General features: G+C 48.8%; 1 protein-coding gene across 5 annotated transcripts in view; it reads left to right on the top strand.

Moving 5' to 3' along the window:
- The first annotated feature begins 14,863 nt into the window (after positions 1–14,863).
- LOC113405356 (stimulated by retinoic acid gene 6 protein-like) overlaps positions 14,864–21,114 on the top strand; it is a 38,052-nt gene continuing 31,801 nt past the window's right edge. For 3 of the 5 annotated variants that reach the window (XM_026646501.1, XM_026646504.1, XM_026646505.1), the window contains exon 1: positions 14,864–15,113. In XM_026646501.1, the coding sequence (XP_026502286.1) occupies positions 15,094–15,113 (20 nt within the window). In that variant the 5' untranslated portion in view covers positions 14,864–15,093. Of the gene's footprint in view, positions 15,114–20,134; positions 20,433–21,114 lie in introns of all 5 variants that reach the window. The other 2 variants (XM_026646502.1, XM_026646503.1) reach the window with 2 other exon arrangements.

The raw sequence follows: 21,114 nt of genomic DNA on the forward strand, positions 1-21,114 counted from the left end.
TTCTCCTTGTTTTAAGATCCAAGGAGTTTGGATCTGTATTCACCAGGAGTTGGTGAAAGGAAGGAGGGGGGAAGGGTCAATTTCTCCTTGTTTTAAGATCCAAGGGGGTTTGGATCTGTATTCACCAGGAGTTGGTGAAAGGAAGGAGGGGGGAAGGGTCAATTTCTCCTTGTTTTAAGATCCAAGGGGGTTTGGATCTGTATTCACCAGGAGTTGGTGAAAGGAAGGAGGGGGGAAGGGTCAATTTCTCCTTGTTTTAAGATCCAAGGAGTTTGGATCTGTATTCACCAGGGAATTGGTGAAGGTATCTCAAGGCTACCCAGGGAAGGGAATTAGCTTTGGGATGGTGGCAGCGGACCAGAACTAAGCTAGTAGTTAAGCTTAGAAGTCTTCATGCAGGCCCCTACATTTGTACCCTAAAGTTCAAAGTGGGGATACAGCCTTGACAGGAGACTTGCTAAAAATTGCTAAGTCTGAAAAAGAACTGACAGCCTATCATTGGTATGAAGTTTTTACAGACTGGTCCCCGACCTCTAAGGGCACATTGGCTATTATGTTTCAGCCATCACTAGTTGTGTTAATATTGTCCTGTGTTTGCTTGCTAGGAATGTGTTGTATGTGCTGTTGGACAAAAAGAATGCTTGTTAAAGTACAACCACAAGCTCAAATTGTCTCTCAGTATATTGCTATGAAACAATTGTATAAAATATGACCCACTCAAAAATTGTTCTTGAGGGATCAAAAGGGGGATATGTAGTAGTAGGATTTTATGTTGGTATTTTGTATAATTTAGAATGAAGGGTTTAAAATAAAATAATAATAATAATTAATAATAATACAGCATGTATTAAATGTATTGGTGTATGATTTGATCATATCCTGCCAGCTACCCTTTTTGAATAGCAGAAAGGAATGGCCTAATGGGCCATTTGGTAAAGATGCATCAGCTGGAATCTGTGTCTGGACTGATTTCAAGGCAATAACAGACCTTTTAAGGTCACCACTTTGTTGTGGGTTTAACATTTTAAAATAAGTAAAAGAATGCAATGACTGTTTTTCCTTTGCATTGCAATTTGATGTTCCTGTTCAAAATGTTCTGTGTAAATCAATTCTGTTGTGTGTGAATGAGGAATGTGTGTGTTATACCAATAGAATAAAAACCAGCAGGATCTTATTAAGAGGGATAAGGCAAAGATGCCACATTTATTGTAAATATAATGATAAAGCAAAAGATAAAAGTAAACAACGTTGTTTGAATACTTATTCCTATTACTACTTATTCCTTATGCACACACACACATATATACATATATATATATATACACATATATATACACACATACATACATATATATACATACATATATATATATATATACACATACATATATTTTCATTCATACAATCATTTATTTAAGTTCTGTATAGGTGTTATAGTTACCAGCCTAGAAGTTGCTCATGCCAAGTTACTGGCCCGGTATCTTGGTCATGAGGATGGAGCTGAGTCTGTCAGGTGCACCTGATGCTCCTGGAGGCTGGCAGCAGAACCAGAGATTCAAAGTTATCAGTCTTGAGAGTCCATTCTTATAGGATTTAATTCCTATGTTAGTCTATGGGAGCTGTTTCATCCTGCTGTTGCTGACTCAATCAGCAGATAGCACATTCCTGGACACATTCCTGGGCACATTCCTGGTGGCTCCAAACTGTCCAAAGTTTGTGTTTCTCATCCTTCCAGGTGATGGGGTGGATTCCAGTTTACCCTCCGGGGGTTGTCTGGTCATCCACTTGACACATTCTTCGGCCGATGGATACTCCCTTTCTAGGCTGGCACCTCCCTAACCATTCATGTATATCAAGCATTCATCAGCATACATTCCATATCTTAACCATATTTTAATTTACTGTCTCCACCACTTTCAGGGTGTGTGCTAATTCATTTGAGACTCCCGGCCCTTTAATCACAGAGGGTGGGGGTCTGTCCTAGAAGCCGTTGAATGAAGTGAAAGTCACTTAACGGCTTATAGTGTTTGTTTACATTGTATCAATTACTTCAAGAACAAAGTCAATTAACTTGTTTGTAAGTTTTACATAGTAACAAAGTATCTTTCACAGGATAGATATAAAAGACGGTTACTCACCGTTGTAACTGTTGTTCTTCGAGATGTGTTGCTCATATCCATTCCAGTTAGGTGTGTGCGCGCCGCGTGCACGATCGTCGGAAGACTTTTACCCTAGCAACACCCGGTGGGTCGGCTGTGGAGCCCCCTAGAGTGGCGCCGTTATGGCGCTGGATATATACCCCAGCCGGCCCAGCGCCCCCTCAGTTCCTTCTTGCCGGCTACTCCGACAGTGGGGAAGGGGGGCGGGTTTGGAATGGATATGAGCAACACATCTCGAAGAACAACAGTTACAACGGTGAGTAACCGTCTTTTCTTCTTCGAGTGCTTGCTCATATCCATTCCAGTTAGGTGACTCCCAAGCCCCACCTAGGAGGCGGGGTCGGAGTGAGACATTGCTGTGTGCAAAACCGCTGACCCGAAAGCAGCATCGTCTCTGGATTGTTGCACCAGCGCATAGTGAGTAGCGAATGTGTGGACCGAAGACCACACTGCAGCTCTACAAATGTCCTGGATCGGGACTTGAGCCAGGAAGGCAGTCGAGGAGGCCTGGGCCCTCGTGGAGTGAGCAGTGAGGCGTGGCGTTGGTACACCGGCCAGGTCGTAGCAAGCACGAATGCAGGACGTGATCCAAGAGGACAGGCACTGTGAAGAGACCGGTGAGCCTTTCATCCGGTCGGCCACCGCAACGAAGAGTTGCGTCGTCTTCCTAAATGGCTTTGTACGGTCAATATAGAAAGCCAGGGCCCTGCGAACGTCCAAAGAATGTAAACGCTGGTCTTGACGAGTAGCGTGCGGTTTCGGATGGAAGACCGGGAGAAATATATCTTGGTTTACATGGAAAGGTGATACCACCTTCGGAAGAAAGGCAGGATGGGGGCGAAGCTGCACCTTGTCCTTGTGAAACACCGTATAAGGGGGCTCGGATGTCAGCGCCCTGAGTTCCGAGACGCGTCGTGCAGAGGTGATGGCTACGAGGAAGGCTGTCTTCCAGGATAAGTAGAGGAGTGAGCAGGTCGCCAATGGTTCAAACGGAGGCCCTGTGAGCCTGGAGAGGACGAGGTTGAGGTTCCACGTCGGAACCGGTTGTCGTTGCTGTGGGTACAGCCGGTCTAAGCCCTTGAGGAATCTAACGACCATCGGGTTAGAGAAGACAGAGGACGTGAGTTCTCCTGGGTGGAAAGCGGAAATAGCGGCGAGGTGAACCTTGATTGAGGATGTCGCCAAGCCTTGCTGTCTTAGGGACAGGAGGTACTCCAGTATCAAGGGGATAGGAGCCTGCGAGGGAGACGTAGCTCGTTGCTCACACCAACAGGAGAACCTCTTCCACTTGGCTAAATAAGTGGTCCGCGTAGAGAGCTTTCTACTTCCCAGCAGGACCTGTTGGACGGCCTGTGAACACTGCCGCTCTCAGCGACTCAACCATGAAGCATCCACGCCGTGAGGTGGAGGGACTGCAGGTCGGGGTGATACAGCCGGCCGTGGTCCTGAGAGATGAGATCCGGACTCAAGGGAAGCGTGATTGGTCTCTGTACTGACAGTTCCAGCAGTGTGGTGTACCAGTGTTGTCTCGGCCAAGCGGGAGCGACTAGAATTACTCGTGCATGGTCCCTGCGGATCTTGAGCAGCACCCTGTGGACCAGCGGGAATGGAGGAAAGGCGTAGAACAGATGGTCTTTCCATGCCATGAGGAAGGCGTCTGACCGAGAGCCCGGGGCTCGCCCGTGTAGGGAGCAGAATGCCGGGCACTTCCTGTTGGCCCGAGATGCGAACAGGTCGATCTGGGGAAACCCCCACCTTTGGAAGACGGAATAGATGATGTCCGGGCGAATCGACCACTCGTGCGTCTGGAAGGACCTGCTGAGATGGTCCGCCAGCGTATTCTGGACTCCAGGCAGGAATGACGCCGTGAGATGAATCGAGTGGGCGATGCAGAAGTCCCACAGGCGAATGGCCTCTTGGCATAGGGTAGATGAGCGAGCTCCGCCTTGCTTGTTGATGTAAAACATGGCCGTGGTGTTGTCGGTGAGAATCAGCACGCAACGGCCCTGTAGGAAGTTGAGGAAAGCCTGACAAGCCAGGCGCACCGCCATCAGCTCTCGGACGTTGATGTGCAGGGCTAGTTGGGACGCGGACCACAGGCCTTGGGTATGGTGCTCCCCCAGGTGAGCGCCCCAGCCTAGAGATGAAGCGTCCATAACTAGGTGGAGGGAGGGCTGTGGGGCGTGAAAGGGCACTCCTGCACAGACCGCTGCGCGATCCGTCCACCAGGCGAGAGAGGCCAAGACCGAGGTCGGAACAGTGGCCACCATGTCCAGGTCGTCTCGATGAGGACGGTAGACCGATGACACCCAAGCCTGCAGTGGGCGAAGTCGCAGTCTGGCGTGCCTGGTTACGTATGTACACGAGGCCATGTGGCCCAAAAGGACAAGGCATGTTCTTATGGTGGTAATTGGAAAGGCCCTGAGACCTTGAATGACGCTTGAGATGGTATGGAATCGGCTGTCTGGCAGCATGACTCGGGCACGTCTGGAGTCCAGGATTGCTCCAATGAACTCTATCCTCTGAGTTGGTACTAGAGTGGACTTCTCTCTGTTGAGTAGAATGCCCAGCTCGTGGAAAGTGCTTGTCACTATGCGGACATGAGCCTGCACTTGGTCCCTGGTGCGGCCGCGTACCAGCCAGTCGTCCAAGTACGGGAACAGCTGTATTCCTTGTTGACGGAGGAAGGCCGCGACGACTGCCAGACACTTTGTGAACACCCTGGGAGCCGAGGACAAGCCGAAGGGAAGGACTGCGAATTGGTAGTGTACCCTGTTTACCACGAATCGCAGGAAACGTCTGTGGGGCGGATAAATTGCTATGTGAAAATAAGCGTCCTTCATGTCGAGGGCGGCGAACCAGTCTCCAGGATCCAGTGAAGGGATAATGGTCCCCAATGACACCATGCGGAACTTCAACTTTACTATGAATTTGTTGAGTCCGCGCAAGTCTAAGATGGGCCGTAGACCCCCTTTTGACTTGGGTATCAGGAAGTAGCGGGAGTAAAACCCCCTGCCCCTTAGCTCCGATGGAACCTCCTCTATGGCCCCCATAGCGAGGAGCCCAAGAACCTCCTGTGTAAGGAGTTGCTCGTGAGAAGGGTCCCTGAAGAGGGACGGGGAGGGGGAGTGGGAGGGGGGGGGCGAGGAAAACTGGAGGGCGTATCCCCTTTTCACCGTGCGAAGGACCCAACGGTCCGAGGTTATACGGGACCAAGCACGGTGGAAACGGGAGAGGCGATCCCGGAAGGGGGGAACCGGATCCTGGAAATTGGTTGAGGTGCCGTCCTCGACCGCACCTTCAAAAGGCTTGTCTAGGCCCAGAAGGTGGCCTAGGCTGGCCCTGGTTCTGACCGGGTTGAGGGCCGGTCGACCTCCGCCTACCAGCTCGACCCCGCCTCCTAGCAAAGTCCTGTCTTGGACGAGGCGGGGGAGGGTAGAACCGCTGAGGCTGGGGCCTGAAGGGTCTGCGCTGAGGCCCTGGGACATGCATCCCCAGGGAGCGCATCATTGTCCGAGAGTCTTTAAGATTTTGGAGCCTCGAGTCCGTTTTCTCTGAAAAGAGGCCCTGGCCCTCGAACGGTAGGTCCTGCAGGGTCTGCTGCAGTTCAGGTGGCAAGCCCGACACCTGGAGCCAGGAGATTCGGCGCATTGCTATCCCCGACGCCAGGGTCCTAGCGGCCGAGTCCGCTATATCAAGGGATGCCTGTAGGGAGGTGCATGCCACCCGCTTGCCCTCCTCTACCAAGGCCCCGAACTCTTCCCTCGAGTCCTGGGGAACCAGCTCTCTAAATTTCCCCATCGAGGACCACATATTGAAGCCATAGTGGCTCAGGAGCGCCTGCTGGTTCGCTGCCCGCAATTGCAGTCCGCCAGCCGAATAGACCTTGCGTCCGAACAAATCGAAGCGCTTAGCGTCCTTCGATTTGGGCGCAGCAGCCTGCTGGCCATGTCGCTCTCGTGCATTGACTGATGAAACCACCAGTGAGCACGGTTGGGGGTGAGTGTACAGATACTCATGTTCCCTGGAAGGCACGAAGTACTTTCTCTCAACCCCTCTGGCCGTGGGCGGAATAGAGGCCGGGGTCTGCCAGATAGTGGTGGCGTTGGCCTGGATGGTGCGGATCAGCGGTAATGCCACCCTGGATGGAGCATCCGCTGAAATGATCTGCACGATTGGGTCATGGACCTCCGCAATCTCCTCCACCTGGAGGTCCATATTGCAAGCCATGCGCCGCAGCAGGTCCTGATGGGCCCGAAGGTCTATAGGAGGCGGCCCGATGGTGGACGTGCCCGCTACGGCCTCATCAGGCGAGGACGAGGAGGATGCCCCCGGTGGCAAGGGGTCCAATGGTTGGTCCTGCTCCAGGTGTTCCTGGTGTTGGGCATCGCCTGCCCCCTGGTCCAGGGCCTCTGCAGGTGCGGGCACTGGAGCCTCCACGTCCCTTGGGGGAGGGCGGGAGATGGTGGACTCTGGGGCCCTAGGCTCCGAACGGCCAGAGCGGGAGGCCGATAGGGGAGCTCCTTGTGCCTGGTGGTAGGCCCAAGGAGTCCAGAAGGACCAATGCGCAGGTCCTTGCATAGGGTCGTCGGTCTCCTGCAGGTGGCCGGCCTCCAGTGTCTCAGATGACCGCAACGCCGATCTCGACGGCCACGGCGGTGCCGAACCCGATGCCGTCGGCACCGGATGGTACGGTGCCGATCGGTGCCGACCGTAAGGGGATCTGTCCCTGTGCGGTTCCGGCGAACGGTGCCGGGACCTGGACCGGTGCCGATAGTCCCTCCGGTGCCGGGATACCGATCTGGAACGGGACGACGATCTGGAGGAGGCGTGGTACCGGGAGCGGCCTCTCGAGCCCGAGTGGCGCTCATACCGGTGCCGGGAGCTGCGCCTCGACCCCGATCGGTGCCGGTCGTCTCGACGGTGCCGGGATGTTGAACGGCGCCGCGAGGAAGATCTGGGCCGCGAGTACGACCGGTGCCGAGGTGACACTCGGCGCCGGGACTCAGAGCGGCGTCGGGACCTGCTTCGGGATCTGGAGCGGTGCCGAGAGACTTGTGCTGGCGACGGTGGGCGCACCAGGGCAGGTTTCCCTCTGGACTGCAGCACACGTGGAGCCACCGGTGCCGGGAGTTGCGACGGCGCCGGCTCAGTGAGGGCGATCAGGTCTCTCGCGGTAGCGAAGGTCTCCGGGGTGGAAGGGAGACAAGGTTCCACCACCAGCCTTGGTGGTGAAACAGTCCGCACCGGACTCAACGGCCTCGGTGCCGGAGTCGACGATGTGGCCGCCTGTCTTTGGCGGTCCAGCTGCGGACGCGGCTCTACCCCCGGCACCGGGGGAGCCGGTATCTTCGCGGCAGCAACGTCCCGTGCCTTGCCGGCCTTCTTATGGCCCGGAGAAATGGATCGGTGCCGAGGTTCCTTAGGCGGGCGCGGTGCCGACGTCGGTCGGTGCCGAACAGTCTTTTCTGCCGCACCGGTCGGGCCCGCCGGGGCGCTGCGCACCGAAGCGCTCGGTGCCGGGACAGGGCGCGCCGAGGGAGGATCCGGACTCAGAGCCGCCTCCATCAGGAGCTGTCGGAGCCTAAAGTCCCGCTCCTTCCTTGTCCTCAGCTTGAAGGCCTTGCAGATAGGGCACTTATCTGCTGGATGAGTCTCTCCAAGGCACTTCAAGCAAGAACTATGCGGGTCGCTGGTTGGCATGTGCTTCCCGCAGGACGCGCACGGCTTAAAGCCAGGAGCCTTGGGCATGGGCCCGGCTGTGCGCCGGGGGGAAAAGGGGAAAAACACCCCCTAAACCCCCGATAACAATATACAACTATATATATACACACTATACAACTAACTAACTAACTAACTAGAAAACTATCTATAAAACTAACTATAACAAGAACAATGAGAAGCTAGGGAGTGTGGAGATCAGCTAAGCCGCGCTCCACAGTTCCAACGACCGTCAGGGGCGGTAAGAAGGAACTGAGGGGGCGCTGGGCCGGCTGGGGTATATATCCAGCGCCATAACGGCGCCACTCTAGGGGGCTCCACAGCCGACCCACCGGGTGTTGCTAGGGTAAAAGTCTTCCGACGATCGTGCACGCGGCGCGCACACACCTAACTGGAATGGATATGAGCAAGCACTCGAAGAAGAATCAATGGTTTCTACAGACAGTAGCTTACAAGTTTTAACAGAAGACCCAAGAGATTTTTGTACTTGGTTGGATTTTAAAGTGTGGGGGACAAATTATGAGGGGGTCACTGTCACTTGGGGGAATCACTGTTAGTACCTTCTTTTATATCCCTACATGTGTATTAAGAGATAAGTGTGAAGGCCATCACTGAACCAGATGCTCTAGGGAGGAACCGAGGACAGACGCAAGGGTGCCAGGAGGCTGCAACGCGCCCCTATTGAAATGTCAGAAGAGGGCAGATTGACAACTCTAAACATGAGACAGGCACCTATCAATGGGGACACGATAGCGGTGATCAAAACCAGCATGGGATAATTCCCTGAGAGACTTGATAAAAGAACAAGATAAAGGATGAGATGGACAATTTAGGAAAACAAGCACTCCAAACAGCATGCCGGTGCAAAACTAATTGGTCCCAATGAAGGGAAATCACTATATGAACAGGGTGTCTTGCCATGAAACTTTGGGTTTGTCCTGCCAAGACTTCCCTGGAGCATCGTGTCACGACCGACGGAACCGAGCTCCTCCCTACCCATGATCAACCTAGCTGGCCCCTAGATTGATCCAGACTCTGGACTGGTAACTAACATCAACTGGCAGGAGTGGATATAAACTGGACATTAGGAAGTTTAGACTTGAAATTAGATGAAGGTTTCTAACCATTAGAGGAGTGAAGTTCTGGAACAGCCTTCCAAGGGGAGTAGTGGGGGCAAAAGACATATCTGGCTTCAAGACTAAGCTTGATAAGTTTATGGAGGGGATGGTATGATGGGATAGCCTAATTTTGGCAATTAATTGATCTTTGATTATTAGCAGGTAAATATGCCCAATGGTCTGTGATGGGATGTTAGATGGGGTGGGATCTGAGTTACTACAGAGAATTCTTTACTGGGTGCTGGCTGGTGAGTCTTGCCCACATGCTCAGGGTTTAGCTGATTGCCATATTTGGGGTCAGGAAGGAATTTTCCTCCAGGGCCGATTGGCAGAGGCCCTGGAGGTTTTTCACCTTCCTCTGCAGCATTCTCTGCACCTTGAGGTCTTTAAACCACGATTTGAGGACTTCAATAACTCAGGCATAGGTCAGAGGTTTGTTACAGGAGTGGATGGGTGAGATTCTGTGGCCTGTGTTGTGCAGGAGGTCAGACTAGATGATCATAATGGTCCCTTCTGACCTTAAAGTCTATGAGTGTGTGTGAGTGTGTGAGAGAGATTGAATGCATATTTGTTGTATGGTCAATAAATGCAGTGTATTACCTTTTCCCCTGAAAAAGATCCTGTGTGCTTCTTATAAGCATAACACTATCTATCCCTCCCCTTACAACCCCTCTATTTCTCTGTTTATCCCCTTTCGCCCCCTCTATATATGTATCTATCTATCCCCATATGCCCCCTCTATCTATCTGTCTCAGCAATGGCTCAAGCAAAACAGAAGACACCAGAAAAAGCACAACCTATCTGATGCTACTTTTTAAAATATCAATTATTTGCCAGCTACTTAATCATGTTTTAGCAGAAACTCAATTCACATAGATTTCTTAGCAAAGGGAGCCTTTCTGCTAAAAATTTTAGTACACCTGCATGTCAGCCAAAGCTCTCTTCTTTAGGATATTGGAAAGGAGATAGAACAACATATAAAATGCCAGATTCAACAGCAACAGAGGTGACAACTTGCCAGTGTTACCTAAAATAACCAGATGTGTCCCTCAGCATTTGCAGTACTTTCTTGTACTTCCCAAATGCCTTGAATACTGCAAATAGCAAAGTTCTCATTGCAAATTAGTTATTTAAGGTCACTGACATGCTTTTAGTCCACAAACCAAACTTGATGGAATGAAGTACACCAATTTAAAAGGTCTCCTAGTTCATTCTGCGAGAGAGGCATACTGATGTGGAGGCTGGCTAATGTGTGTTATTTTCTAGAAGCTGGACTCTCCATTACCAAAATGATTCTTGAATTGATGCTTTTAAATTCTCTTCTTTAGAAGTGCCTACATGCCCTTTGGGTCCCTTTCTCTCCTCCCCTTTTAGACACAGTGTTGGAAATATGCCTGCCACAGCTGGGCTCTGGTACCTCTCACAATGAATAGCTCTTTAAATCAGAACAACCTGGTAATTCGAGATAACACCTTACACTGGGAAATCAAACTAAAGGTCAATCAGCCAACCTCACACAGCCAGCTGCGTTGCACCGGTGTCCAAAACAGAAGACTAAGGTGCTTCGATACCATGGTAAGAGGCCACAGAAGTAACTTAGAAACATCTGTGTAAAATTACTCGTGTAAGGGCTTGTCACAGGTCAGGGCAACTGCATTTGTATTTCTCTTTGGTGGTCCCTCAAGGGCACACACTCTAGGCTCCCAGCTGCCCAGCAGTTACCTCTTTTGTTATCTCTCTCCTTCCTGGCCTGGGTTTTTCCAGGCTGAACAGTTCCCTGCCTATACTGTGATGTCCCCAGCAAGCCAGACTCCTAAACAGGCCAGCGTCTTTTTGCTTTCTCTCCAAAGGCTTATGAACAGTGTAATTGCCAGCATTTATAAGTTACTACATAGCTCTTTCTGAGCAAGCACATTTATTCTTAAGGTGAAAGCATTCCAGAGAAAACATTAAAAACAACAGACATTCATACACATATGCTAAAGGTTTACCAGCGGTCACCTCTCAAGACTTACAAGGCCTCATATAGGCTAAAGTCCTTCCAACCTCTCCTAGGAAGGATTGGGACCTCCTTGGTAGGAAGGCCATTAAACTCAGGCAATTTATTTAAAGGTCCTCTCTCTATTGTTTGCTAAAGTATCCAGCCTGAACTAGTATATGTGAGCCTCTCTAGGGGGTGGTACTTCCCTGGAGGTGTTACAACCTGAGTTAATTTGCCTAATCAACCCCTCTTCCCCCCAGTTCTTAGTTCCTGGAGGAGCTGTGGTCACCCTCCCCCATGGAATTACATACAGTCACTGGCCTAACTTAATACTATAAGATCTCCTAAAGATATTGAGGGAAATTGCTGTATCTGTCCCAGTCTACACTTGCAAATTTAGCAAGATAGTTATTTCATTACAATTCCAAATGTAGACGAGCCCTAAGTGTTGGCAGGATTGGACCCTTAAAGCAAGATGTAAAACAGACACCAAAAGAAGAGGTGTTGGAGAGGAGGGAAGGACGAAGGGTTTGCAGTACAGATGTCTGGAGATTTTGACTCTAGATGTAGTTGCAAGTGTTTACAGTAATCCCAAAAGTTCAGATGAGTTTAAAAAAAAAATTTAAATCATTTTTTGCTCTGATTTTTTTCCACTTCTGATCGTTAAAATGCTGCCAACTCTCATCAACTTAGAGCAAGCAAGGCAATTCTGGCCCTACTGGAGATCTCCCTAAAGGGCCCAACTGAGATCAGGGCCTCATTGTGCTAGGCCCTGTATAAAACATTGTGAAGGACAGTTCTTGCTCCCAACAGCTTACAATTTACTGCAAACTATAGTCATGAATATGGGACATGGAAACTGGAACTGCAAGTTTCTCAATAGAGGCTACCAAACTTCCATGAAATTGGAACAACTTTTAATCCCTGCCGAGATGAGTTGTAGTCATATTGGTGACAGCAGGGGATCAGCACTATTGCTCACTAGTACTACCCCCGTACGTTTTTACATCTGAGGGAGGGTGCTTGCTTTCTGAAGAAATCAGTTTCTTCAGTCAAGTGCTCACCATTCTGGAGCTTGCACTGGCACAGTCTTCCACTCTGGCAATGCAGGGAAAGTGTCTCACAGACAGCGCTCTCCATCTGTCACACCCTGTCCTTCAAGTGTCAGCCCATAGCCCAGTGGGACACACCACATTAGCTGGTACTTTGAGACACAAAGAGGAGGTAGTAAGCACTGTAATGCAGTCTCAGTGACCCTGCGTCTCCACTCCCATCCAGCCCCTGCCCCTGTCTGTCCTCACCCACTAGCCCTTATGTCGGTCTGTGACCCCCAGCAACCTTATGTGCCCCATGCTGTCTGTCTCCTGATATCCCGTCTCCTGATCTGACCTGACAGGTGCTGTGAACAAGGCAGGCTCTTTCTCATCCTTATGGAAGCTGGGGCTGGCTGGGAACTGCTGCTCTGTTCTAGTGCCACAGCACCCTCTGGTGGGAAAAAGGCAGAACTGCAGCAACTTTCTGGCAGAAGTTATTTTCTGCAGGAAAAAAATATGCATGGCACATTAATTATGGGTGCACACAGTGGCACAGAATTCCCCAAGGAGTAGCTTTTTTGGCACTTTACCACCTGGTGCAGCTGTGATGTATAAAAATCCAACTCTTTCCTTGTTCCTCATGGCTGGTGACTTTTACCAAGAAGCCGCAACAGCGCTGCCTATGCTAACTGAGCTGAGAGAAACTGGGAGTAGAAGGTGAAGTCTAGGACACCACTTGTGTCTAAAGAAAACAGAGATACTTCCAGTTAGAAGCAGTAGTATTTGAGACCTAAGGCTATATTGTATACCCTTCGGTGTCTTTAGTTTATGCTCAAATAAGACTAAGGTTGATGACAATTGCAGGAATAGTAAGTCAGTCATACTAGCAGAGTAATACCAGCTCAGGACTCTGGCTAAGAGGGAAAGATTTTCATGTCTGACAGGGCACTATGGGTAGAGAGCAATGTAGGTCAACTGGGATTGTGGCAATAGGCCTTGGAAGAAAGTAGCAGCTTACCACCCACCAAACAGATGGTGAAGACCCTAGCTGATTCAACCCAGGAAGTGGCAGGTGTATTTCTTTACTGGCAGAAGCTCATGAGTGGTCACGTATGTGGCTAGAAGAGAAACTCAACAAGCATCATTTTCTGTAGAACCCTGATGATGAGATTAAGGTTGAATTATGGGTCAGTGGTGAGGAGGGAGATGTAGTTGTACCTCCATTTGCTCCAAGAGGCATAAAAAAGGAGACCACTTACTCCGGTTTTTGACATATTATATGAGCCCTAGTCTTTGTCTGAATGCTGTAGTATTTATTTTGGGAGACAGTGTTTAAATACAGACACTTCTGTGGCAATGGCAGACTAGTGCTACATAAGACAGGGAAATCAGGAAGGTCTGTTGAACAATATTAAAACCTCAGGCTTACCTCCCTACCATGCCAAGTCTGATGAGACTAGGAAATAGATAGTGTCGCTGAGTAGGCACACCCCGTCGCTGGTAGCTTGTTAGGATCTGTTGCTATAAGGGCTGATGAAACAGGACTAATATTGTTGAGTATTCTCTTTTGGAAGGGCTGGTCTATCAAGATTTCCTCCTTTGGAAGTAAGCCAGCCATACTTCCCCACCTTGTTATATTGAACGACAACATCTGCCCTTAGGAACTAAAACATCCCCCAAAGACAGTTAATTCAACTCCTACTGCATTCCCGTTGTGGTTTAGGCCCTTAAGACTGAACAAATGACTACGTTTTTCAGTTTACATAGAGCTGAAATTTGACGAGTGATATCCAATCCTCGACTCTGGGAGCAGCCTTATCCTGCTTTGCTGTGAGAACCCCCACTCCTGGGCTGTTCACACACAGCCTCTAGCATGTAAGCTGCTCCCAGCGACACGAGTGAGCACTTTTGGCCAGCCGCCGCTTGGATTGTGCGACTGAATGACACTAGCCAATATCTCCGTCATCAACCATTTCTTCTGTGAAACCCCATCGCTGGGTAAGCTGTCATGTGAGGACACCTCCAGGCACAAAACCCTGATGCTCGTGGGGGGTGTTTTCATATTGATGGTCCCTCTCTTCCTAGTTCTGGTGTCCTATGTTCACATCCTGGTGGCCATGCTGAAACACCTCCACTGCTAGTGGTAGTGGAAAGTAAATATATGCCACTTAGTATGTTACATTGCCTAGTGTTATGTGATCATTCAATGCAGGCTTGCAAAACTGATGAAAAATTACCAGGCCAGGCGCAGAATCTACTCATCCCCCTTTCTTCAGAGGATGAGGAGACTAAAAATGCTCATGGTGTTTATTGAGCATTAAAAAGAACTGGGTAAGTGACAGTGTCAGATTTTGCAAAGAAGATGCAATCACAGAATCATAGAAATGTCAGGCTGGAAGGGACCTTGATGAGTAATCAAGTCCAGCCCTCTGCACGGTGGCCGGATCCAATAAGCCTAGGCCACCCCTGACATGTTTGTCCAATGTGTTTTTAAAAACCTCCAATCATGGGGTTTCCACAACCTCCCTTGGAAGCCTCGTCCAGAGCTTGTGAAACCATATCCAAATGCATACACCTACAAGGTGCTCAATGGCTGGATACTGGGTTTCCTGGTTTATAAGGATTTCCAATGTCACTTTTAAAAGGTCCTGAATTCATGTAACATGCACAGGCATTTTTATAAGGATGGGCGCAGAGAGCATAGTTAAAACTGGATTCATTTCCCAGTGAGAAGCCTGGCAAAAACTAACCAATCAGTCTCTGCTTCCGTGACAGCTGGGCGAAAGCAACAAACTTACTGGCCAGTAAATCAGGAAGAGGTCACTGCCTTTCCTTTAGAGTTACCCTGGAGTCAGTGTCTGACAGGATGTTTGCTTTCCTGCTGGGCGGAGGCGGGGAGGAGTAGTGAAGCAAGGCGCCTAGTGTGCCCAATGCAGGCTGAGAGGATTGCAGCGCAGCAGCCAGGAAGAGTGCCCCCCAAGTGCCAGCTGTGTTCTGAGATCTGAGTTATTGCTCACGTCTGCACCCAGCAGCAGCATCGTGCATTAGCGCCTCGTGGAGCTCTCTGCTGCACAGCCAAGATGCTCTCTGCAGAGGCATGGTAAGTGCAAGCAGTAAAGCTGGGAGGATGGGCTTGGCTTTGGGGGGGTTAAAGTGCAGTTGCCCAGCTCCTGGGTCCACAAGGGCAGATTTGATACGGTACTTTCAACACTTCATGCAAACAAGAGGTGTGTGGTCTGCAGAATCTAGTCTCTTTTTCAATCTGAGTCACCGGCTACTGCGGTCCTGAGGCTCCATTAATGAGGAACTAAAAGAAAATAAACCACAACTACAGCAAGGAGCAAAATGACATACACAGCAGTGGGCCCAATTCTGAGTTCACACTGCTTTTACCCAATAGAACTGCATTGGCTTCCATGAGTCACTCCTGATGTGTCCTGTGCCTGCCAGTGTCAACAAAGGACATAAAACACTCACTGGGACTGGCTCCCTTACAGCAGGAAGCAGTGTACTGTATCTGGGTTCTGCAGCAAAATGCACTCTCAGCCAAATCCCTCCCACATCGACACAGGCAGGGGCCTGTTAATCATTTCTACCAGCGCTCCACTTGAGAGCCCCGGTCTAACTGATACCATCACAATCTGTAGAGATCCATTCTTTCTTCGGTGTATTTTTTCAGTAAATGTGCTACAGTTATTGGTGGTTTGTATTTGCCTTGAGTTTGCAATAATTGTTAAAGTTGTACAAAATCAGTACATCAGATAATAAACTGGCAAATAGTCATGCACGAAAATTGTCCCATAGTGCTATAAAAACAGTGAAAAATGATTACACAGCAAAGTAATTGCTACTGTCCTAGAACAGACTGTACATGAAATTCTTGAACACCCATCCCATTTTCATAAAACATGTTCATATCTAGCTGAACCATAAGTCATGGACTTCTTGCAGGAACCACAGAGTATAATTTTCTGGGAACTGAGAATAGATGGACATAACAGCTCTTTCTGGCCTTAGAATCTATAAGTTAAAGGAGCATCCAGTACATACTATACATTACTGTCTCAATAACAGTCCTAATCAACAGAACAAAGCACATATAGGAATATTACAAGCTCTTTGCATGATGGAAGAAATCAAAGGACATTCTCTTCATTTGCCAACCTATACTCTTTTCCAACATAGTCTCAGTGCCCTATCTCCCTAAGAGTAGAATGATGTACTAGGTCCCCCGGCTAACCTGTCCCACAGGGACAGGTGCTTAGGGATTTAGAAGGTCAGTATTACTCTTTCTACCGGTGACTATAAAGCCAGACAGGCAAAGATGCAAACTAGAAGGAAGTGTTGATGTCAAGGCCAGTCATGAGCAAATACAAAGTGCCAGGTCCCACTGAGCAGAGTTGGATTAAGATTAGGACTCCCCAAGCAGGACCTTTGCCTTTCTCTTGATTGCACTGTGCTCATGTTTAACTAGAGGGGGAAGTTTTCCATCTGTTGTTTAATCAAGGAGATACGATACTCTACAGTGGACTCCTGTGTATGGTATAAGCGCAGTATTTTCTGAAAACAATCCTATATTTCTAACCCACCTGTCCAACACAGAACCAAAAATCCCCCCTCACCGGGATACAAACTCCCTACATTTCTGGAGGCTCTGGAGGTAAGGCTGTCCCCAGTTCTCACTTGGAAAGTCAATATAACAGGACTAAAGATCCCAGCCCTCCATGAGCACAGCTTAGCAGGTCAGTTTGTTTCCACAGCTCAGATACCAGCTTACCTGTGAGAGCTGTGAACCTGAGGAGCATTCTGAGTACTGCCATGCAAATGAGCACACTGCCTCAAGATTTCTATAGGAAAGGGGCCTTAGTGGTCTAAACTCCAGGGACAGATCCCAGCAAGGTTGATTTATCTCTTAATCCTCCCAAGGCAGATAAAATGCTGCATGCCATACAGCGGGCTCTGGGGAGGTTTCAGATAACAACTTAATAATGAAGGTCCTGTGCTGTTTGGACACTAAATCTCACATCATGGCACCTTTTGTAAGTGCAGAGGCTTTTCTCAGGGTCCTTGCCCAAAATGTCATCGTCCTGAGGTCTGATTCTGAGCTCACCCCGGTTTACACTTGTATCTCCATGACTTCTGATTCTTGTCTGGAGTGAGTGAGATCAGAATCAGACCCCACTCTGTCCCCACACAGTGTAGCCTACTTCACATCAGTTAGCTGCTGCTCTCAACCTCTCAGAGATTCATAGATTCTAGGACTGGAAGGGACCTCGAGAGGTCATCGAGTCCAGTCCCCTGCCCTCAGGGCAGGACCAAATACTGTCTAGACCATCCCTGATAGACATTTATCTAACTGCATCTGGCTGCATTTCATTGGTGGTGCATACTGTAGCTTGTGAGGTGCTTCGGGACCTATCAGCATGGAAAGTGCTATGCAGATATAAAATACTGGTACAAATTCTGTTTTCAGTTATACTGGAGTGAAAGCCATTGTCTTCAAAGGAAGCTATACCAGTGCAATTGAAAGAAAATGTGGCCCATTGGGCCAGCTCCTCAGCTGAATAAATCAGCTAAGCATCCTTGATGTCAGTGTGAATCCTCCATATTCCAGCAGCTGTGTGTGTGCCAGGCCTCGCTGCAATGACACAGAAGACAGTCACTCTGCCGAATGTTGATGAAAACGGTTTTGTCCTGAGATGCATTAGAGCCAACATCTGCCTCACATTTGCAGGGACTATGAATTGCAAACATTTCCTGGTGTCTATTTTTGGCATTGTGTCTGCTCAATCACTGTCTAGCGCACATCTGAACTCCAGTGGTTGTATGCAACCGCATGTGTTGGGTCGCATGCAGTGCTCACTTCTCCAGGCCCACTCCTTTGGCACCAAAGAGATAAGTGGGAGCTATGCAGTAGAAAGAGAGCTGGCACTCTAGAAAATGTAGGATGGGTCAGACTGTGTTAACTTAGCTGCAGATTCCCCAGGGGCTGATGCAGGTCTGATGCTAATATGACTATAGCTAATGTAACACCAATTTTTAAAAAAGGCTCCACAGGCGATCTTGGCAATTACAGGCCGGTAAGCCTAACTTCAGTACCAGACAAATTGGTTGAAATTATAGTGAAAAACAAAATTAGACACATAGACGAACACTATTTGTTGGGGAAGAATCAAGACGGCTTTTGTAAAGGGAAATCATGCTTCATCAATCTATTAGAATTCTTTGAGGGGCTCAACAAGCATGTGGACAAGGGTGATCCAGGGGATATAGTGTACTTAGATTTTCAGAAAGCCTTTTACAAGGTCCCTCACCAAAGGGTCTTAAGCAAAGTAAGCTGTCATGGGATAAGAGGGAAGGTCCTCTCATGGATCAATAACTGGTTAAAAGATAGGAAACAAAGGGTAGGAATAAATGATCAGATTTCACAGTGGAGAGAAGTAAATAGCAGGGTCCACAGGTAGCTGTACTGGGACCAGTGCTGTTCAATATAGTCATAAATGATCTGGAAAAAGGGGTAAACAGTGAGGTAGCAGTTTGCAGACCATACAAAATTATTCAAGATAATTAAGTCCAAAGCAGTCTGCGAAGAATTACAAAGGGATTTCACAAAACTGGATGACTGGGCAACAAAATGGCAGATGAAATTCAATGTTGATGAATGCAAAGTTATGCATATTGAAAAACAGAATCCCAAGTAACTCTACATACAAAATGATGGGATCTAAATTAGCTGTTACCACTCAAGTAAGATCTTGAAGTCACTGTGGATAGTTCTCTGAAAACATCCACTCAATGTACAGTGGCAGTCACAAAAGCAAACAGAATATTAGGAACTATTAGGAAAGGGATAGATAATAAGACAGTAAATATCATAATGCCACTATATCAATCCATAGTACACCCACATCTTGAATACTGTATGTAGCGCTGGTCCTGCCATCACCAAAAAGATATATTAGACTTGGAAAAAGTACAGAGAAGAGCAACAAAAATGATTAGGAGGCATGGAACAGCTTCCATATGAGGAGAGATTAAAAAGACTGGAACTTTTCAGCTTGGAAAAGAGAAGACTAAAGGGGGATATGATAGTGTAGTGACGCGACGACTCACCGGTGTAGCACCTCCTGCTGGTTGTCCTGGGAATTAGATCTTTTCCAGCTCCGGAGCGCCCTCTGCTGGCTGATGTCTCGCCTGCTACTGGCCCCTGTGTCCCTCCCAGACCCCGGTGCCCTTTTCCTCAGGGCTCTGCCACAGCAGTACCCCCACACTCTAGGTCTCCCCTCCCAGGGGAACCCCTAACTCTTTCACCCACCTTGCCTCAGTGGCTACTGCCAGTCGTCATCTAGCCCCCTTTCTCTGGGGCAAACTGCAGTCTGTCATGGCCACTCATCATTAGCAAGGGGTTCGGACCAGCTGCCTCTGCCTATCTCTGGGCTGCTGCCTCTGCAACCCCAGTACCTGTTTTGGCCTTTAACCAGGCCCGCAGCCTGGGGAGTTGCCAGGCCGGAGCTCCCCAGCACCTCTTGCCTTTCCCCAGCCCTGCTCCATTCCCTGAGCTCCCAGGCAGCCCGGTCCTTCTCCCTCCAAGGCTGGAGAGACAGTCCTCCAGCTTCTGGCCCACAGCCCTCTTATCAGGGCCAGCTGGGCCCTAATTGAGCTGGCCACAGCTGTGGCTGCTACTCCAATCAGCCTAGCCTGGCTGTTTTAACCCCTGTTTTCCAGGTGTGGGGCAGCCACCCCACTACAGATAGACATCTATAAAATTGTGACTGGTGTGGAGAAAGTGAATAGGAAAGTGTTATTTACCCCTTCACATGCCACAAGAACCAGGGATCACCCAATGAAATTAATAGACAGCAGGTTTAAAACAAACAAAAGGAGTCAACCTGTGGAACTAGTTGCCAAGGGATGTTGTGAAGGCCAAAAATATAATGGGGTTCAAAAAAGAATGAGATAAGTTCATGGAGGATAGGTCCATCAATGGCTATTAGCCAAGATGATTAGGGACGTAACCCCATGCTCTGGGTAGCCCTAAGCCTCTGACTGCCAGAAACTGGGACTGGATGATAGGGGATAGATCACTTGATAATTGCCGTGTTCTGTTCATTCTCTCTGAAGCATCTGGCATTGGGCACTGTCACAAGACAGGATACTGGACTAGATGGACCTTTGGGATGACCCAGTATGGCCATTCTTATGTGGATCTTCCTAGGCCCACCTCCTCTCACCATTGTCCTGCTCCTCCCAGCCACTGATCTCCACCCTATAAGGGAGTGCAACACCATGGAGGCAGCCCAGCCCCACTTCTACACAGGCAGACGGAGAACCATGTCTGGAGGACGCCTTCTGTATGTGGATCCCCACAGCCTGACGGGGCTTGCGACTGGATCTCAGGGGAGCTGCACAGTTAAAAGGGGTAGGAACATGCAAAGAAATCAAACTGGTGCAACTCTGCTGTCAGGAATGCAAAGGCACAATACTACATACATTACTGAAGTCAGACAAGACTCCCAAAGAGGTGTGAGAATGGTCCTAAGGAATCACCTGGGCAGAAAAAATCATTGTTAAAAATAGTGTGGCTTCAGAAGAATGTTAAAAATCAATGGTTAAAATGATACTGATAAACAAAGAAGCATGGAGCTGTACATAGCTCCTGGCCATCTAGTCTATTCTATTTCAAATTTGGAGAAGGGATCTAGGCAAACTGACCTCAACATTTCAAACTTGGGTGCCTAGCAGTAGGCACCTAAATCCGTATTTAACCACCTAAATTAAGGTGGTATTCTAAATTAGGCGGTGCTTGCCCAACTCCTATAGAAGTCCATGGGAGCTGCAGGTGCTCAGCACCTTTGAATATCAGGCCACTTTTATTTGTACGCCTCACTGTAATTTAGGAACCTACCCTTAGGATCCAAAGTTTGACAATTTGGGCATTAGGTTTTAGGACGTAATAGGCCAATATCTACTGTCATATCAAAGATACTTAAAATGGCAGTAGACACACAGCTAATGGACCATATGTAGACGGGAGGACATACTAGATTTTTCATACAAAACAAAGAGGGGGAATCCATACTTTACGTGCAAAACGGAACTCA

The sequence above is a fragment of the Terrapene carolina genome, unplaced genomic scaffold (assembly GCF_002925995.2).
Source record: "Terrapene carolina triunguis isolate 2854851 unplaced genomic scaffold, T_m_triunguis-2.0 Scaffold35098, whole genome shotgun sequence".
NCBI classification, from domain to species: Eukaryota; Metazoa; Chordata; order Testudines; family Emydidae; genus Terrapene; species Terrapene triunguis.